The following is a 19331-nucleotide window of genomic DNA, read 5'->3' on the forward strand; positions in this document are numbered from 1 at the left end:
TGGAGTCAGGAGCTAGAGGTTCGGTTCAAACCCTAGCCTAGCCTCTCCATAGCTGTGGGAACCTGGGGAAGTTTTCTACCTGTGCCTCAGTTTCCTCACACATACAAGTGGGCCATTGATGATGCCCACCCCCACTGGAGAGGCTGCGCTGGTGAAAGCAGGACGGAAGGGCTGGCTGGGCGTGGTGTCTGGACTGTAGGGTGTACGCAGGGTTCATTCGCCGCAAGAAAGGGCCGATATCCGTAAACTGTTGATGGGAACGAGAAGGACGTGGCCTACCTCAGGCGGGTTCAGTGAGAATATAGCTCGAAGTGCTGAGGAGAGAGTCCTTTGCAAAATGTTTGCAACCACAGAACACTTCATAGGCGCCCCTATGGAGACTCGATGGACAAACCCTGGAGGGTCCTGTGTGAACGAACCGTGTGCAGACAAGACCCCAAGGGGGAGCGACACCCCCGGAAGGGAGAGAAGACCCCAGGTAGACAATTAACAGGAGTAGACGGAAGGAAGGGGCTCCACAAAATGCCAAGAGCTAACGTGCTAAGGTTTTGCACTCCGTTTCCTTCAAATGACATTGCTGGTCCTTCGTGCCTCCGTGGAAGGTAGCTATTCTCACGTGAAAACGAAGGCTTAGAGAATTGATGAACCTCAGGCCACCTGGTTAATCATGGCTGTGGTTACGAGCTTGGGCTCTGGAAACTCACAAGCGTGGGTTTGAATCCTGATTGCTTTGTAGACGAGGTGGCTTAGATCCAGCTCCTTCAGTCTCTAACTTGAATGCCTCCATCCATAAACCGGAGCTAGAACTATGCCCTTGTCACGGGGCTGTTGTGCAGATTAAATGAGATCGTATGTGGACAGTGCCTTGCCCAGTGCCTGACTCAGGAAGTGCTCTGTTTCGTGGTGGTTTGTGGAGGAGGGAGCTCCCATGTGCTGGTTGCCTGGTGATTTGGATCTTAAAGACGTGAGAAGTTTCGTGGGAGTTTCAAGCAGTGAAGAGTGGAGACGGGACAAAGGTATCAAGCAGCCAATATTTCAGCACAGCTCTTGCTTCAGGTGCGTGGAGAGGAGAGAAAGGTGAGGCTAGCCCTGGGCTGCGACCCGATGCGTTCCCATGGCAAGCTGAGCTGAGACTTCATCTTATTGGCCAGTGGTAACTGGTGAGAGGTTTTGAGCAGGAAGGTAAACAACAGCCTACAGATAAATGAAAGTTTTAAGGACACGAGGAGTGGAGTCCATATGGAACCAGCATGCTGCCAGCAAACCAGTGTGTTTTAAAAAAATGTATTCATTCAACACAAATTGATTTAACAAAAATATGCCGGTTATATGATGGGAATATGGAAGGGAAAGACAAATAAAAACTTCTCCACCTTGGAATCCACGTTCAGGTGGCACTTGGAGGGAGACAGACAAGAAACCAGAAAAAACAACATAATTTTGTATTGGGATAAGCACTATGAAAATAATACGAGTAGCTGCTGTGATAGTGGCCGGGAGCTGAGTGGGTGGTCAGGGAAGGCTTCTCTGACGGGGTGGCCCCTGAGCTGAGACCGGAATGGCAAAGAAGCAGCTGGTTTCTGTGTCTATGCGTTTTCGTTTGTCTTGTTCATTTGTTACTTTCAGTTTTATATCCCACATATGAGTGAAGTCATACGGTTCTCGACTTCTTCGGTCTGACTTACTTCGCTTAGCATGATAATCTGAAAATCCACAGACAACAGTTTAGTGGTTACCAGAGGGTAAGAGGGGGAGGGAGTGGTAGAAGAGATGAGGGAGTTGAATGTGTGGTGATGGAAGGAGAACTGACTCTGGGTGGTGAACACACCGTGCAATACCTGTATAGATGATGTATTATAGAATCGTACACTTGAAATCCATATCATTTTACTAACCAATGTCACCCCAATAAATTTCATAATTAAAAAGCAGCTGGTTTCTAGAAGAGCCGGGACAGGTGTTCCAGACAGAAGTAAAGCAATGCCAGGCCCCTAGGAAGGAAAGGGTGGGCTGTGGTCCAGGGACAGAAAGACCAAAGAAAGGTCGGTGGGGCTGGCGGCCGGTGATTTGGGGGAGAGGAGACAAGATGATTTTGGAGAAGTAGGGGAAATTAACAGTGTAGAATCTAGATTTAACTGTGGTTTGTTCTGCTTTTATTCCACTCTTTTTGTCTCCTGGATTATTCCCATCAGCACAAAACCTTAACATATTATTTCTCATCTTATAAAAAAACCAAAAAACAAAACAAAAAAAAAACCCACCTCCTGGGCTCCCATATCTCTCCACATTTTCTGTTGTATTTCTTTGTCTGTTTTCGTAGCAGAACTCATCAGAATGTTCTATACTCGCCGTTTCCAATTTCTGCTTCCATCCTTTCTTTTTCGAAAACCTTTAATTTCAGGAATTGTTCATATTTACAGAAGGTGCAAGAATAGTTCAACGCACTCTCAAATACCCTTCACCTGTATGCAGTAGTTTTTATCTTTTGACCACATTTTCTTTGAGTCAAAATTATATATGGTGGTTGTTTTTTTTCTTGATCTACTTGAAAGTAAATTGCATGACATTTTACCTGTAAATACTTCATGTATCTCCTTAAAATCAAGGCTATTCTCTTTCAAAAGCACAAGTCATAATCAAATGTAGGACATATGACATTGAAAATATAACCCATATTTAAATTTCACCAGTAGTTCCCCAACTATTTTTTTAAAAATTCACTTAAAAATTTGCATGCAGTATTATTCACTCTATTTGGTGTGTCGCTCCAAATTTTGACAAATGCATACAGTCATGCAATCACTACTACCATCAAGATACCATACAGTTCCAACCCCCTCCCCAATTTCTCCATACCCTGTGTTGTCACCCCTTCCCACGACCCCCAGCCCTTGGCAATCCCTGCTCTGTTCTCTGTCCTTAGAGTTTTGCCTTCTCCAGAATGTCGTATAAATGGAAACACACACCTATAGGTCTGGCTTCTTTCACTTAGCATACAGACTTTGGAAGTCATTCATGTTATTGCATGTCTTAATAGTTTTTTCCTGTTCACTGCTGAGTATTACACCGCCCTAGGGAGGTACCACAATATGTCTATCCATTCACCAGTGGACGAACATTAGATTGTTTACAGTTTGGGGTGATTTCCATTGGTACAAAGGGATGTTTCCATTGGTGTAAAGGCTTTTGTGTGAATACAAGTTTCTCTTAAGAATAGGATTTCTGGCTTAAATGGTAAGTGTATGTTTAACTTTATAAGGAACTTCCAAGCGGTTTTCCTAATTGTACCCTTTTATATTCCCCCAGCAGTGTATGAGAGTTCCAATTCTTCCACATCCTTCACAGCAGGTGGTATTGTCCTTTTTTTTTTTTTTTAAAGAAATTTTAGCCTTTCAAATAGGTACGTAGTACTAGTATCTCATTGTGATTTTACTTTGCGTTTTCCTAATGACTAATGATGTTTGGCATTTTTTTGTGTTCTTATTTACCATCCACATAGTTTCTTTGATGAAATGCCCAAATCTTTTCCCCGTTTTTAAAATGTTTGTTTTCTTATTGAATTTTGATAGTTTTTTAAAAATATATTCTGAGTACAAGCCTATACAGAAATGTGATTTACAAATCTTTTCTACCTACCATTCTGTGGCTTATCTTTTTCATTCCCGTAATAGTGTCTTTCAAAGAGCGGAGGCTTTTAATTTTGATGAAGTCCAGTCTATATATTTTTCCTGTTATGAATTGTACTTTTTGTGTCGCGTCTAAGAATGCTTAGATGTTCTTAGATAAAGTCACAAAGATTTTCTCCAATAAGTCATACAGTTTTTTGTCTTATAATTAGAGTTTACAGGCTCCATTTTGAGGGTTTTTTTTTTTTGTGTGTACGAGGTGAGGGATGAATTGAGGTGGTTTTTTCTTTCCCCACAGACAGGTTCAAATTTTTTTTTTCAATACTATTTGCTGAAAAGACTGTTGAAAAGATTATTTTTCATCTCTGAAATGTCCTTGTACCTTTGTCAAAATCAATTGGCTGTATTTGTCTGCGTCTGTTCTTGGATTCTCTGTTCTTTTCCACTGATCTTTGTGGCTCTCCTTTCACCAGTAGCATCCTGTCTTGATGACTGTAGATTTATAGTGGGTCTAGAAATCAGATTGTGTGAATTTTCCAACTTTGTTCTTTCTCCAAATTATTTTGGCTATTCTACTTCCTTTGCTTTCCTATATAAATTTTAGAATCATCTTGTTAATATCTGAAGAAAAAAAACCACCGAAAAACTCCTGATAAGATTTTGATTGGAATTAAATATGTAAATTAATTTAGGGAGAATTAACATCTTAATTATGTTGAATCTCCTCGTCCAGGAACATAGCATATCTATTTATTTAAGTTTTCTTTGATTTCTTTCATCAGTGTTTGTAGATTTTAGCATATTTTATAACATATTTTGTTAGGTTTATACCAAAGTATTTTATAGTTTTTGATGCTATTATGAGTGACACTGTGTTTAAAATTTTGATTTTCAGCTGTTTATTGTTAATATATAAAACAGAATTGATTTTTTAAATATTGAATTTGCATCATATGAGTTGGCCAAGCTCACTTATTAGTTCTAGGATCTTTTTTGTAGGTTCTTTGGGATTTTCTACATAGACAATGATGTCTTCTGCAAATAAGGATGGTTTTATTGCTTCCTTTCCAATTTCTAAGCCCTTTATTTCTTTTTCTTGCCTTATTATATTGGCTAAGACTTCTAGTTAATTGTTGAATATGAGTGGTGAGAACTTTCAGTCTTTCACCATTAAGTATGATCTTATCTGTAGGTGTTTTCCTAGATGCCCTGTATCAGGTTAAGGAAACTCCCTTCTATTCCTTGTTGTTGAGAGTTTTCATTATGCATGCGTGTTGAATTTTATCCAGCGCTTTTTTTGCATTCATTGAGGTGGTCACGTGGTTTTGAATTACACTGATTTAAAAATGTTGATCAGCCATACATTTCTAGGATAAGTCCCAGTTAGTTGATACATTTTATCCTTTTTATATGTTGCTGATTTTGCTAATATTTTATTGAGAATTTTTTATACCTAAATGCATAGAAAGTTTGGTTTATAGTTTTCTTTTTTTGGTAATAGCTTTGGTTTTGGTATCAAGATAATGCTGCCCTCACAGAATTAGGTGGGATGTGTTCCCTCCTCTTCTGCTTTCTGGAAGAAATTGTGTATAGTTAGCGTTATTTCTTCCTTAAATGTTTGGTAGAATTTACCAGTGAAGTCACTTGGGCCTGGAGTTTTCTTTGTTGGAAAGTTTTTAACTAAAAATTCAATCACTTTTAATAATTACAGAGCTCTTCAGGTTATACATTTCTTCTTGAGAGAACTTGGGTAGATTATGTCTTTAAAGGAATTTGTCCATTTTACCTAAGTTGTCATACTGATGTCACCTCATCCCTGATATCAGTCCTTTGTGTCTTCTTTGTTTCTTCTTAGTCTGACTAGAAGTTTATCAATTTATTGATCTTTTCAAAGAACCAACTTTTGGTTTTACTGACTTTTCTCTATTGGTTTCCTGTTTCCAGTTTCAATGATTTTTTTTCTTGTTATTTCCATCTTCTGCTTCCTTTTGCTTTAATGCATCCTTATTTTTCTATTTTCTTAAGGTGAAAGCTTACATTATTGACTTCAACCCTTTCTTCTTCTCTAATACACACATTTAATGCTATAAATTCCCTCTGAGCACTGCTTTAGTTGCATCTCACAAATTTGATAGGTTGTATTTTTATTTTAATCCGGTTCAAAATATTTCCTAATTTTTTCTTTGACCCATGTGCTATTTAGACTTGCATTGTTTAATTTACAAACATTTGGGGATTTCCCAGATATCATTCTTAAATATATCCAGAATCCAACCACTTTGCTCCCTTTTCGCAACTACTACCTTAATGCAGGTCACTCTCATCTTTCTCGGCCCTTCAATCTCCTGCTTCTACTCTTGACCTCTACAGTTTATTCTTCATATCGGCCCAAATGATCCTTTCACAACTGAGGTCAGACCGTGTCATTTCTCTGCTCAACCCCCCAGCGGTTTCCCACCTCTCCAAGCACAGCACAAAGGTCTGCGTGGCCCATCACAGTCTTCAAACCCTTCCCTGCACCCACCACGTCCCACTATAGTGGCCTCCTGGCTGTTCCTGGAACACATCTAGCCATGTCTTCCTCAGGGCCTTTGCACTTATTGTTCCTTTGGCTTGAAATGCTTTTCCAGGTAATCACATGCCTTATTCTCTCACTTTATTCAGTTCTCTGTTCGCATGTCACCTTATAGAGAGGACTTTTCTAACTGTCCTATTTAGAATAGCATCATGCCTCTGTCCCTTTTACCAGATTTAATTTTTCTTCATTGCACTAATCCCCCTGGCACGACACATTTCATCTGGTGCTGACTGACAGTCTTTCTCAGTAGCTTACAAGCCTCAGGAGGGCAGGAACCACGGCAGTCTAACTAGCACATAATCGGCGCTCAATAGGGATTGGTAGGATAGGTGACTTGGTAAAAATGCTTTTGAATAGATTTTCTCTCTGTTCTTAGAGCTCGCTCCTTGGGGCCATCTGGACTTTCTTCCTATAGTCATGGTCCAGGGGAGGAATGGCCCCCAGCTTCCCACCCTGGTGCTTCCAGGCCCCGGTCAGGAGGTCCACCAGCCAGGAGGCCCCCTCAGTGGGCATCCTGATTGACAGCCACAGTGGCCAATCACCCTGCCGGCATCTGTGATTCCAAATGCCAGAGGCGAGGAAGCATTTGTCAGTGACCCCGCTCTTGTGCGGGGAGGTGGGTGACAGAATCCGCTTCCCAGAATGTCATTCAAATGCCCGGTTCTCCCTCACTCTGGGTGACTCGGGGTGAGGACTCCATCAAATCAGTCTGCCAGCAGGGAGGGAAGAGACTGGCACCTCGGCTCCGTCTCTCTCCTGTTTGCTCTGCCCATCTGATGTCAGAGCGAATTCAAGGCAGTGACACCTAATCACCGCCCCCAGGCTGGTGACGGAAGGGAGCCACTGGCCAGGGCCAGGCAGCGGTTGTCATGCTTCCACAGTGATGGGCAGATGCAACTGCTGGCCAGAAACTGAGGCAGAGCAGGTAGCGCTGGAGTGACAGCCCCAGCACACGGCCTCCGTGCCGAATGGCGTCCCTGGCTGTCTCTCTTATCTGAGGTGCCCAGGCACCGAGTCTGCTGTCTGTGTGGCAGTTTGTACTCTGCAAGGTGATTTCCTAAACCTCTCCTTTGTCCCCACACTCACTGGAGTTTTCCTTGAAAATTTTGTATTTAGAGTAAAAGTCACTCTTTAGTTGGGAGAGTTTCGACAAACTCATCTAGTTGTGTGCCCACCTCCACAAACAAGATACAGCAGCGTTCCTAGCATCACCCCCAAATTCCGCCATGACCCCGGGGGCCAACCCCTCCTGCCCCTGGCAGCCACTGATCTGTCCTTTCCTTTTTGCCTTTTCCAGAATGTCGTATGAATGGAATCATACATTGTGGAGCCTTTCCCGTCGGGCTTCTTTCACTCAGCTTAATGCATTTGAGAGTTACTCATGTTATTAGGTGTATCAGTTATTTGTTCTTTTTTTATTACCCAGTATTATTCCATGGAATGGAGATAGGTTTATCCATTCCCCAGGGGAAGGATTTTTAGGTTGTTTCTAGTTTTTGGTGATTATGACTAGAACTACTATAAACTTGGGCACAGAGGTTTTTGTGGGAACATACGTTTTCATTTTTCTTGGGTAAATACCTTGGCGTGGAAAAACGAGGTTGTAGGGGAGGTGTATGCTTAACGTTCCAAGAAGCTGCCAAACTGTTTCCAGAGTGACATCTCTGGCATCCCCACCAGCAGTGAGTGAGGGTTCCAGATCCTCCATTTCTTTTCCAGCACTCAGAACAGCTGCTCTTTAATTCCAGCCATCCCCATAGTGTCTCATTGTGGTTTTCCTTTTCCTTTTCCTGTGTTTGGCAGCCACATATCTTCTTTTCTGACGTATGTGCATCTTTGGCCCACTGAAAAAAAAATGGAGTTGTTTTTCTTATTATTGGGTTTTACGAGTTACGGTTTTTGGATATAAGTTCTTTATCAGATATGTGATTCGTACATATTGTCTCCTGTGGCTTGTCTTTTTATTGTCTTAACAGTGTCTTTTGAAGGGCAGAGTTCTCAAATGTGACCAAGTCCAGTTTACCCAATTTGTTCTTTTCTGGATTTGATTGGGCTATCAATATTATAGCTAAGAAAACTTTACCAAAGTCACCATGATTTTGTCCGAAGTTTTATTTTAAAATTTTATAGTTTTTACATTTTACATTTAGGTCTGTGGTCCATTTAGACTTAATTATGATAAGGTGCATGGTACTCCATACCTTAAAGTATATATTTTTTGGCGTGTGGATCTCCAGTTGTTCTCTGTCATTGGTTGTCAAGACTGTTCTTCTTCCATTTCATTGGTTTTGCGCCTTGTCAAAGATCTGTTGACCTTTTTTTGTGTGGCTCTATTTTTGGACGCTCCATCCTGTTCCCTGGATCTGTGTGACTGTCCCTTCACCAATACCACATTGTCTTGGCTACTGTCGTTTTGTAGGAAGTCCGGAAGTCAGGTAGTGACCACACCTCCCTTTTCAGCTTGGTGGTTATTATTACCCTCACTTTACAGATGAGGCAGCTGACCGCATTCTGGGTTAGACGTCTCACTCACAGCCTCCTCTACATACTAAGTTTAGCTGCTTATTTCATACTCAAACCCCACGTCTTCTGAGCTTGCCTGATGCTCAGAGCATGGCCTGTGGAGTCTGGTTTGGGCGTAACCCTCAGCTGTGCTTTGATCAGTTGTGTGGCCCTGGGAAAGTAACTTTAACCCCTCTGTGCCTCAGTTTCCCCATCTGTAAAACAAGTGTAAGGACGGTAACTGCTTTATAATTGTGATGCGGATTCAATGATTAGATCAGACCATATGGCATTTTTGACCGACACGAGTAACAGTTTCACACAGTTCAACTGACTATGCAAAATGCCTCTCTTATACTAGAGAAAGGGTGTGTACCCCGGAAATGGTCGCTATCGCTGTTGTCACCAGCTTGTCGTTGTCACTATTGCTCCTGCTCGTGCTGCTGTGGCGACTGCAGTATGATTGTTGGGGGAGGTGGGCCCTGAGGCTGATGGTTTCTGTTCCCTGTACCCTCCAACAGGCAGCCAACCACCACCAAGTGCCTCCTGGAGGACAGGCTTCTTGCCGAATCTGCAAAGAGTAACGGAGCCCATCCTCTGCTCTTGTGGAGCGGGAAGTGCTCTTGTGGCACGTGTGCAAAGTACAACGGGAGAAGCCTGGTGGGAAGGAAGGGCCGGCAGGACTTCCCAGATGGGCCCATTAGGCAGGCCGTGTAGGACAGTTGGGAGCTTGGGACGGGAAGAACACTCTAGGTACAAGTTATCACTTGTGCAAACGCTTGGGAGGGGGAACGGACAGGCTTCCAGGGAGCCTGAGGTTTGGCTGTGGCTGGAGAGTGGGAAGCAGCCCACGGTGTCCCAGAATGGGTTCACAGGTAACCCCCATCCTTTCCCTCCACAGGTGGCCCAAGTTTGCCAAACAGCCTCGAGGAGCCAAATTCGTCAGACCCCTCCCACCTCTGCCTCTGCCATGGCTTCGAGAACCATCATCATCGATCACGGGTCTGGCTTTGTGAAGTCTGGCTTTTCCGGCTGGAACGAGCCCCAGATGATCTTCCCAAGCGTCGTGAACTACAGCCCGTGCAGGGAGAACCCCGGACCCAGCTACGCCAGGCGGCGCCTGGGTCTCGGCATTGACATTTTCCATCCGGACACGTATAGCTACCCCATCCAGCGTGGCCGCGTCCTCAACTGGGAGGGCGTGGAGCACATCTGGTCCTTTGTCCTAGAGAAACACAGACGGGAGCACGAGGAGTCTCCTGTGTTGGTCACAGAGTGCTCCCTGAGGGAGCCTGCGGACCGACGGAAGACCCTGGAGGTAAGGCCTTCTCAGGGCGGCCGTCACGGGGGGCGGGGGGGAACAGCTGGCACTTTGTGTTTGGACATGATTGGGCATCAGGAAGTCTGCTTGCTTAAGCCTTGGCCCCCAAATGTTTCCTGAGTACCTCGTTTGTGCCGGCACTGAGCTAGGCAAGAGGGACTCACAGAGGGCTCCCCCCCACCCATCGAGACACAGCAGGAACAATGCTCTGTGGAAAAGGCCCTGCAGGGAGATACCGGACATTCAGTCGTGGATTCCACAAATGTTCACGGATCGGATTCCGGCCCTCAAAGAGTTTACCTTCTGGGGGAGAAGACTTGACCACGAATACGTTACCAAAAAAGAATTCCAGAGGGATCAGTTCTAGAAACAAAATGAAGTGGGGTGATAGCTGACTGGTGAGGATAGAGGGAGCCCTTTTGAAGAGGGTGAGCAGGGAGGGTTTCTCTGAGGAGGAGATTTCAGCCAGTGAGGCTGAAGCCCGGTAAAGGAGGGAGGGTGGCAAGAGGGAGACGGGAAGGTGAGGTTGACAGGGGCTGGACCTGGCAGGCTTGGTACACTGTGGGAAATGTTTGTATTTTACTCTAAATCAAGAGTTGATAAACTACAACTGGAAGGCCAAATCTAGCCCAACATCTGTTTTTATAAATAAAGTTTTATTTGAACACAGCCACGCCCACTCATTTACATATTATCTCTGGCTACTTTTACACTTCAACAGCAGAGCTGTGTCAGAGACTATAGAGTCCATAAAACCTAAAATACGTACTATTGTAGATAAAATTCAAGATACCTAGTTAGACTGGAATTTCAGATAAACAACAAATAATGTTTTAGTTTACCATGTTTCCCTGAAAATAAGACCTAGCTGGACCATCAGCTCTAATGCATCTTTTGGAGCAAAAATACTATAAGTAAAATAAGACCGGGTCTTATATAATATGATATAATATGATATGATATGATATGTGATATGATATATAGTATAGTATAGTACTGGGTCTTATATTAATTTTTGCTCCAACAGATGCATTAGAGCTGATGGTCTGACTCGGTCTTATTTTTGGGGAAACATGGTAAGTATATCCCAAATATTGCACAGGACGTACTTATACAAAATCATTATTTGTCTATCTGAAACTCAAATTTAACTGGGCATCCTATATATTTTTCTTTCCAGTGTCAAAGTGAATGCTTTAATGGGTGTTATTAATTGGGTGTCCTATATTTTTATTTGCTAGACCTGGCCAACCTGGCGATCTAGCTCTTTACTGAGAATGCTTGCCAAGCCCTGCTCTAATGAAGGAACGCTCCTGGAGAGTTTTAAGTGGGGAGTCACATGTGATTTTCTATTTGGAAAAGAGAACCTTGGGAGGTGGGTGGGGGCGGGGGTGTGGGGTGGGGAGTCGGGACATTATTCCGAGAGTGGGACTGGAGGGAGCTCCCTCCCACTGAGCGGAGAAGACAGGGCTGCGAGGCGTGGAGGATGCACTGCAACAGCCTTTCTGCCTCTATGGGGTCAGAAACTTGGGGGTGCACCCAGAGCTGGGGACCTGGGGAGGTGGTGCTCTGTACAGATCGAGGGGGTGATGGACAGGGGGAGAAACATCAGCTTAGGGACTTCGCCAAATGCTAAATATCAGAATTCCAGTTTTTGGCTTGATATCTGAAAAGTTTTTATGAAAAAATAGTTAAGTCTGCACCTACACGGAGGTGAGGGTATTTTCTTTCTTTCTTTACACCCCCTGTTTTTGGGAGGCAGTGGTGGACAGGCTGCACTTGTTTCTTTTCTAATCTCTTCTTTCCTGTTCTAAAGAAGTGGTTCAGGCTGCACCTCTGCCCACCTTGGCCGTGCCCCTCCCCTCCCCCCGCCATCCCCCAGTGATCACAAAGCCAGGCATCTCAGCTATTTCTTGCAGTGTATTTCTACCCCTCCCCCAAAATGGTCTTCTGAAAGACTGTCATCAGACACGCTCCTAAGGGCACATCTGACTTTCTAATCCTCTAGAGCCCCTCCCTTATCCCCACAGTTTGAGCTCCTGGGTCCCTAGGCCCAGTGTCCTGGGGGCAGCCCGCCAGTCCCTTGAGGATACTTGTCTGTGCCCACTTCAGTTTTGAGAGCTGCATGTAGCATGGTTTTGGGGAAAACAGAAATGGATCGGGGTCCTTTGTCCTAGGAAAGCACCCTGAGTGTCTGCTTTCCCCCGTCTTGCAGATTATGTTTGAGTTACTGGATGTCCCGTCCTTGCTCCTGGCTGACCAGCTGGCAATGTCCCTGTACGCCTCTGGCCTCCTGACCGGCGTGGTGGTCGATTCTGGCTACGGCCTGACCCGCGTGCAGCCCTTCCATCTGGGCCACCCGTTACGGCTCAGCAGTAAGACGCTGGAGTTTGCGGGCCAGGATCTCTCTGCCTATCTCTTCAAGAGCCTTTTTAAGGAAGAGAGCAACGAACACAACCTGTTTCAGCTGGAAACGGTTGCCACCACTCAGATGAGCAAATGCTATGTGCCACAGAATCTGGGGGAAGCTCTGGACTTCCGTCAGAACCTGCCGAGTGGCTCTGATGAGAGTAACACCTATCAGCTTCCGGATGGCACCCCCGTGGAGCTGACCCCCATGCAGCGGCTGGCCCCCGAGATGTTCTTCAGCCCTCAGATGTTCGACCTGCCAGGGCCCAGCATCCCCCAGGCTGTTATGGATTCCATCAAGACCTGTGAGGCCTCCATGCAACCGCTGCTCATGTCCCACGTGATGGCCTGTGGGGGGAACACCCTGTACCCGGGCTTCACCAAGCGCCTGTACAAGGAGGTGACCACAGACCATTTCTCCTGCACCAAGTCCACCATGTGGGTGGGTTCCAACAGAAACTTCACCGTCTGGCTGGGAGCGTCTGTGGTGGCTCATCTGTCTACGTACAAGTCTGAGTGGATGACCAAAGAGGAGTATGTTGAGGGTATGAGGCTGTGACCTGTCCCCGCTCGGGGGACCCAGCTCCCATCAGATGTGCATTAATTCAGTGAAAGTTTCTGGGTGGGGGTGTGGTTCCCTGGCTTGGGAATTCTGAGCTCATGATGGATTTTTTTAGGTTCTTGGGTTTTTATCTTGTTTCAAGAGTGGGGTGCAACCCATGGAGGACAGGGTGTTGTCCCTGGAAGTCCTTCAGGGAACGGTTTTTCCAGGGGTGGTCTGTCATTGGGGTGGGAGCAGCCGGCTGCCATCTTTGTGCCTGATAGCCACCGATATTTTACTGACACCTCCCTTGGGTTGTCCATTCTTTGGGTTGCGTAGGTTTTAACTGGGGCAAGAGAGAATTATTTCTGTGTAGGGGAGAGGGAGGGTGAGTCTGGGGAAAGATGAAGTTTCTAGTTCTCCATGCGCTTTCTGGCCAGGGAGGAATAGCTGCCAGTGATCCTGGAGTGCCCTTTCTGCTGTCGCCAGGGTTTTGTCTTATATATGCAAATAAACCACTTGTTTGGAATGTACTGGCTTCTGTGATGGATGGGGGAGAGGGGGCCGGCCCTTGGGGAGACTCAGAGAGGAGGAGTCTGCAAGACCCAGGCTGGGGCCAGGGCTGGTGTTCAAGAATTCAGGGGCCTGTGGACAGTGGTTACCACTGAGCAGAATGGAGAAGGGCCTGGATCCAACCGTTCTTCCTGTGCCACGCTCTCCAGATATCCCACTATTCTGTGGAAGTCTGAGGTCCTGTTAGTGTACTGTTTATTTGATATTATTACACTATTTGAGAACCTGCTCCATGCCAGGTACGATGCTAGGCTCTGCGGGCTTTGAGGTGAAAAGAGACGTGAGGTTTCTGGTTTCAAGAAGTCTACTGTGAGGACATAGGCAGTAAAGAAACTTCAGATGATGAAGAATGAAATGACTCAAATGTAACGAGGTCACGTGATCTGGGTGTGGAGAGAGGCCTCCTTTTAAGGGGTTAGTCTGAGATGGAGACCACTGGGGACGGCCGATGGCTGTGTCCCTTCTTCCTCGGCACCCTGTGAGGTTACACTTCGCAGATTCCTGGTGGTTAGGTGGAGCCACGTGACCATACCATAAATTCTGTCCAGTTTGTGTGTGTCTGACCCTTAAAATAGCCCTGTCAGCCTGTGTGATGCAGGGGACCCAATGGGGAGGGGACAGCCAAGCTGCAGATGGAAGAAGCCTGCATGACTGGTTGGGACAGAACCCCGTCCCCAACCCACACTGCACTGGGACATAACGAAGAGTCTACTAGGTTCAGCCACTACTGAGATTTGGGGGTTGCTTGTTACAGCAGCTGTTTTTGCTTGTTCTGACGAATACAGAGTAAGGAGTCATAACATACTATTTATTTATTTAACAACTATTTTTTTCTGGTAAGTGCCTAAAGTGGGGTTCAAATCCAGTCTGGGCCTCAACCACTGTGTTATATGGCTGCTTCTGAAAGGGGGTTTGGTTCCAGTGTTAGGAGCTGGCATAGGGTAACAGTATAGTGTGTGGAGGACTGAAGCCCAAGGAACCCCAATGTTTCAGGCACAGGAGGAGGAATTTGGAGGCCAGAGTCCAGCTCATTTTTGTCTTTGACACATGAACTGTATTCTCTCGGCCACAACTTTATCCTCAAACTTGAGCCATCAGTGGTCCCCAGTGAGAGAAATGTGGGCCTACAATGCTGACTTTTAGTGGAACAGCTTAGAACCAGCCTGGCACAAGTGCCAAGGACCTGAAGTCAGACTTGAAGTACAGGCTGGCCCTGCAATTACTAGGTTGGCTAAACTGCTTAATCTGTGAGTCTATTAGGTATAAAATAGGGAGTAATATGAGGTCTGCAAATTAAGTTCGTGAACTCATTGCAACGATGTTGCTAACCTTGTTTCATATCAGAGGGATTATTCATTATGAATTTGTACCAACTGGACAAACAGTTAACTAAGTTTAATATTTGGAAGTGCTGAAAAGGCTGCGTGTAAAAGACGACAACAATTCATGGCTCTTGCATCATGACAGTGCACCAGCTCACATGGTATTGCGTGTGAGGAAGTTTTTAGCCAGTAAACAAATAACTGTATTGGAACACCCTCCCTACTCACCTGATCTGGCCCCCAATGACTTCTTTCTTTACCCAAAGATAAAGGAAATATTGAAAGGAAGACATTTTGATGATATTCAGGACACTAAGGGTAATACGATGACAGCTCTGATGGCCATTCCAGAAAAAGAGTTCCAAAATTACTTTGAAGGGTGGACGAGGTGCTGGCATCAGTGCATAGCTTCCCAAGGGGAGTACTTCGAAGGTGACCGTAGTGATATTCAGCAGTGAGGTACGTAGCACTTTTTCTAGGATGAGTTTGAGAACTTCATTGCCCGACCTCGTACTTCTTTCACTCAGAGATTTGGGCTTGAGGATGAACGAAGATGTGGGATGAAAAGTCACTTTGAAAACTAAAAAGTGCTCTTGAAATATATCACTTTAAGTTTATAATCTGGTATTTCTCTCCTATTAATGAGGAGAATTCATACCAACAGCAGCCCCGGTGCCTTGCTAGGCATTGTGTGCTTTACAAAAGGAGTCACATCTAATCCTTACAGGCACACTGTGAGCTGAATGATAATTGTCTCCACTTACAAACAGGAAAACGGAAACTTTGTGACGCTAAGCCCTTGCTCAAGTTTACACTCAAGCTCAAGCCAATCATGGATTGTCAAAGTTAGGAATGGATTCAGCATCCCTAGAAAACGAGATTGAATGTGGCTGAAACATACTGGGATTTATTTGTCTCAGGTACGAAGGAGGCAGCCGAGTGGAACAGCGGTATGTCTGTCTCCTCCAGGACTCTTTCTGTCTTTCCATGTTTCCACTTTCAGTGTGTTGCCTCATGATCAAAAACTGGCTGCGGCAGCTCCTGGCATTCACACCTACATCCTCTACAGAAAAAGGGAACGTGAAAGGAGAATGCCATCTGACTCTGTCTCTATATTAGGAAACCTCACCCAGAAGACTTCTGTTTTTTTTGTTTTTTTTTACGTAAAAGGCAGCTGACAGAAATAGGGGGTACGTAAGATATGGGGTGAGCGGACCCACATCTGTCCCTTCGAGGAGGAGGGATTTGAACCTAGATTCACCCACACGTAAGCCCATATTGTTACCTTTAGTACCAGACTACCTTCCCAGTTTTCTGCGCCCTGTTGGGTCTCTTGCCCTGAGAGATGAAGACGTGATTTTTTTCAGGCTTGAGGGAAAGTTGCTTTAGGGTAGTGATCAGCTGTTGACATACTGAGCAGTGATCTTTGTGCTCCAAACTGGTTTATTTGTGTGCTCCTGAGCCCAAACAGAAGGGGGGAAACAGATGAGTATGAGGGAGCTGGGCAAGGGGTATTTTTTTGTTTTTTGTTATTTAGCTCTGGGCAACTGTCATCAGAACTCTTTTTCTCATTTTATTCTGAATATAACACTTAACCTTTCTGTTCAAGCATCAAATCTGGCTGCCTGGTGTATAATTACAAACTTTTCTTCGCTTTCTCTCCCCCCTTCCCCACCCCGAAAGCTTTTAAAACTCTCTCACTGGGTACCATCTCTCTCCTCCGACTCCAATTAAATTAAAAATAGCAGCTCCATGGGGCTGTGCAGGGCCATCAACCTAACACGGAACTGCTGGCACACCGGGCCTGGCAAGGGCAGTGAGTGGTGCCCAGAAGATGCCTGCAGGCTCCAGCATGGCCTGGCAGCTGCTCAGAGCTGGAGGAGGGTGTTATCCTCCATGAGGGGTCTGGGGCTGCCTGCCAGGGGAGGCCAGGTGCAGGGGGTGGGAGGCAGGGTCTTGGCAGCTGGAGAGGGAGGGCTGGGTGGGGCTGGCAGAAGGGACAAAGGGAAGGGCCCTTAGGCCATTCCCAGCTGTGAGGGTACAGTCCTGCCAGTTTCTGTTGCCAAGGCTGGGGTTTGGTACCCTTGTATTTGGGTTTGGGTGGGGTTTGGATGCCCAAGTTCCTTGAGATAACCCTGGTAGCAGCTTTAGGTTCTGCTGCTGCAGAGAACAAAGTCAATGTTAACACGAGAACCCTCCTGGCTCTTGAAGAGGCTTCCATTGCCTCTCCCACCTCTAGGTCCCCTTTCTTTAGAGAGGCAGATGGTGAAATGGACAAGGGCTCGGACTGAAGCCAGACTGTCCGGATAAGCATCCTTGCTGTTCTGGCTCTGTTGCCTTGGGGGAAGTTACTTAATCGCTTGTGCCTCAGTTTTCCTATCTGTAAAATGGGCGTAACAAAGATGCCTACCTCAGGGTGGTTTTGATGCTTACTATATGGCTTTGATGAGTTAACATATATAAAACACTTAACAAGTACCAGACACATAAGGGGTAGGTGTTATTATTTCTGTACGCACCAGTCTCTATTGAACAAGTCTTGAGAAAAACCTGGCTCTTCCGTTTCTTTTTACTTGCTCATATGCAGGTAGGCATTACTGACACAAAATGAATAAAACATCATGAAGTGTTAGCTTCCTTCCCAAAGGGAAGCCTTGCAAGGTAATTTCTTTCTTTGTCTGAGTGCTGGAGCAGAATCCCACTCTGTACACAGAGCTATCTCAGGAATTGGCAGTGACTCGGAGATGCAGTCAGCTAGATGGGTTTTCTGTAGGAAGTGATGCCCGAGACGCCCTGCAAGACCAGGGCTTAGCACATGCTGTTCCTTTCGTTTGACATGATTGGCCCTGCCGCCAGCCTCATAACTGACTGCCTTTGTCAACCTGGGCATGTATAGTGACCAGGAGAATGGGGGCAGTCGGGAATGGGGACAGTTGAAGGTAGAGGTTGGTATGGCCAGCTCTTGAAGGACATTGAATGTCCCAACAAGGAGTGAAGACTTCATCCGGAAGGTGATGCTGTCAGAATTACGAGAAGAGTCATGATGTCACTTGAAGAATTGGAGCTCCGGGTATGGCTTGGAGAATGGCCCAAAGAGGGCTCAGACAAGAGCCATAATGTACATTGTGAAAGCGTGCATTCTATTAGACTCTGGGCTAAATGTTCTTCATTGTCCAGATCTTACCCCCCTGACGCCTGAGACTGGGAATTTGATGTAGGTGACACTTGGGGTTGTGGTGGGTTTGAAGGGCAAACATCTTCCTTCCTACCGTCTGACAGCTGTGTAGAGCACATCAGCCTGGGTGGTGGCAGGAGTGCGGGACTTGGGGAGAGTGACTGCCAAGGTGAGAGAATGAAAGGACTTCAGGGTGAGGGCAAATCATGCCCTGCCCCAGCTGGGGTCTGTGCTTGGCTCCCTGTGCTCTCCCTTTCAGCACTGCAAGTCCCGGACAGCTCCCAGGCATCTCACTTCCCGCCTCATTCATGATCACCTCCTCCAAGAAGCCAATCCCACTGAGAAAGGAGGAACCATGGCTCACAGGACAGAGCTCTGGTGTTGGAATCAGACACCAGGAGTGAATCTCAGTTCCCCACTTGGTGTGCTGTGTTGCACAGGGCAAAGGACTGCCCCTTTCTGTTTCTGTTGCCTCTTGTGCCAGTACTTGCCTCCCAGGGCCGATAGGGGGCTTAAAGTCATTTATCCATTCAATGAATATCATTAAGCAGCTACCGTGTGCTGAGCCCTAGGCTCTGTTAAATCGAAGAACGTTTATAAAGTTGCTTAGCACAGTGCCTGGCACGTAGTAGGTGCTCAATAAGGGTTAAATGTCTCCCTGAGTCACTCTTCTGCAACAAAAAGCCAGGATTAAAGACTCTAGGAACAATCAACCACATACAGACTCACAAAGCAAGACCCCAAAGCCCTTGCGTGCTGCTTGCAAAGATTCCTTTGCATCTTGTTCTTTTGATGAACTTTTCCACTAAGGTCTTAGGATCTTGATATAAAACCGCTCTCATGGATCTTCGGTGATTTAAAGAGGCCCGAAAAGCAGAGTGAGAGAGGTGAGTCTGACCCTTTAATTAAGACAGAGTTTACTGGACTTGCCCAAATTCAGGCCACTTTTCCTGATGTTCCAGGGAGAGACAGATGCTGAACCCAGGAAGGAGGACACCGGTGGGGTGAAGACCCACATTTATTCGATGACCGTTACTGAATCCAGCTGGGGGCTTGGTGCTGCCCAAGGACACAGAGGACAGACCTGATCGGCACTGCCCAGATGCGATGAGGGGTGGACACGACGTCACAGAGGTAGGGAGCTAGCCAGGGCCAACTCCTCTGTAAGCCTGCACTGGGCGGGAGGTTGTGGGGGGTGTGGACGAGGTCACCATCTTTCCCCAGCTCTCCAGGCCAGCAAACCAGGCTCCTGGAGGATTCTAGAGAGCCTGGCGCACTTTTTTT

General features: G+C 46.0%; 1 protein-coding gene across 1 annotated transcript; it reads left to right on the top strand.

The window, feature by feature from the left end:
* Nucleotides 1-9638: 9638 nt before the first annotated feature.
* ACTL8 (actin like 8) lies at nt 9639-12995 on the top strand. Its single transcript, XM_033115910.1, has 2 exons — nt 9639-10024; nt 12243-12995. The coding sequence occupies exons 1-2, from the start codon at nt 9677-9679 to the stop codon at nt 12993-12995; spliced, it is 1101 nt and encodes a 366-aa protein (XP_032971801.1). The 5' UTR covers nt 9639-9676.
* Nucleotides 12996-19331: the final 6336 nt, after the last annotated feature.

Source organism: Rhinolophus ferrumequinum, chromosome 9 (genome assembly GCF_004115265.2).
Source record: "Rhinolophus ferrumequinum isolate MPI-CBG mRhiFer1 chromosome 9, mRhiFer1_v1.p, whole genome shotgun sequence".
NCBI lineage: Eukaryota > Metazoa > Chordata > Mammalia > Chiroptera > Rhinolophidae > Rhinolophus > Rhinolophus ferrumequinum.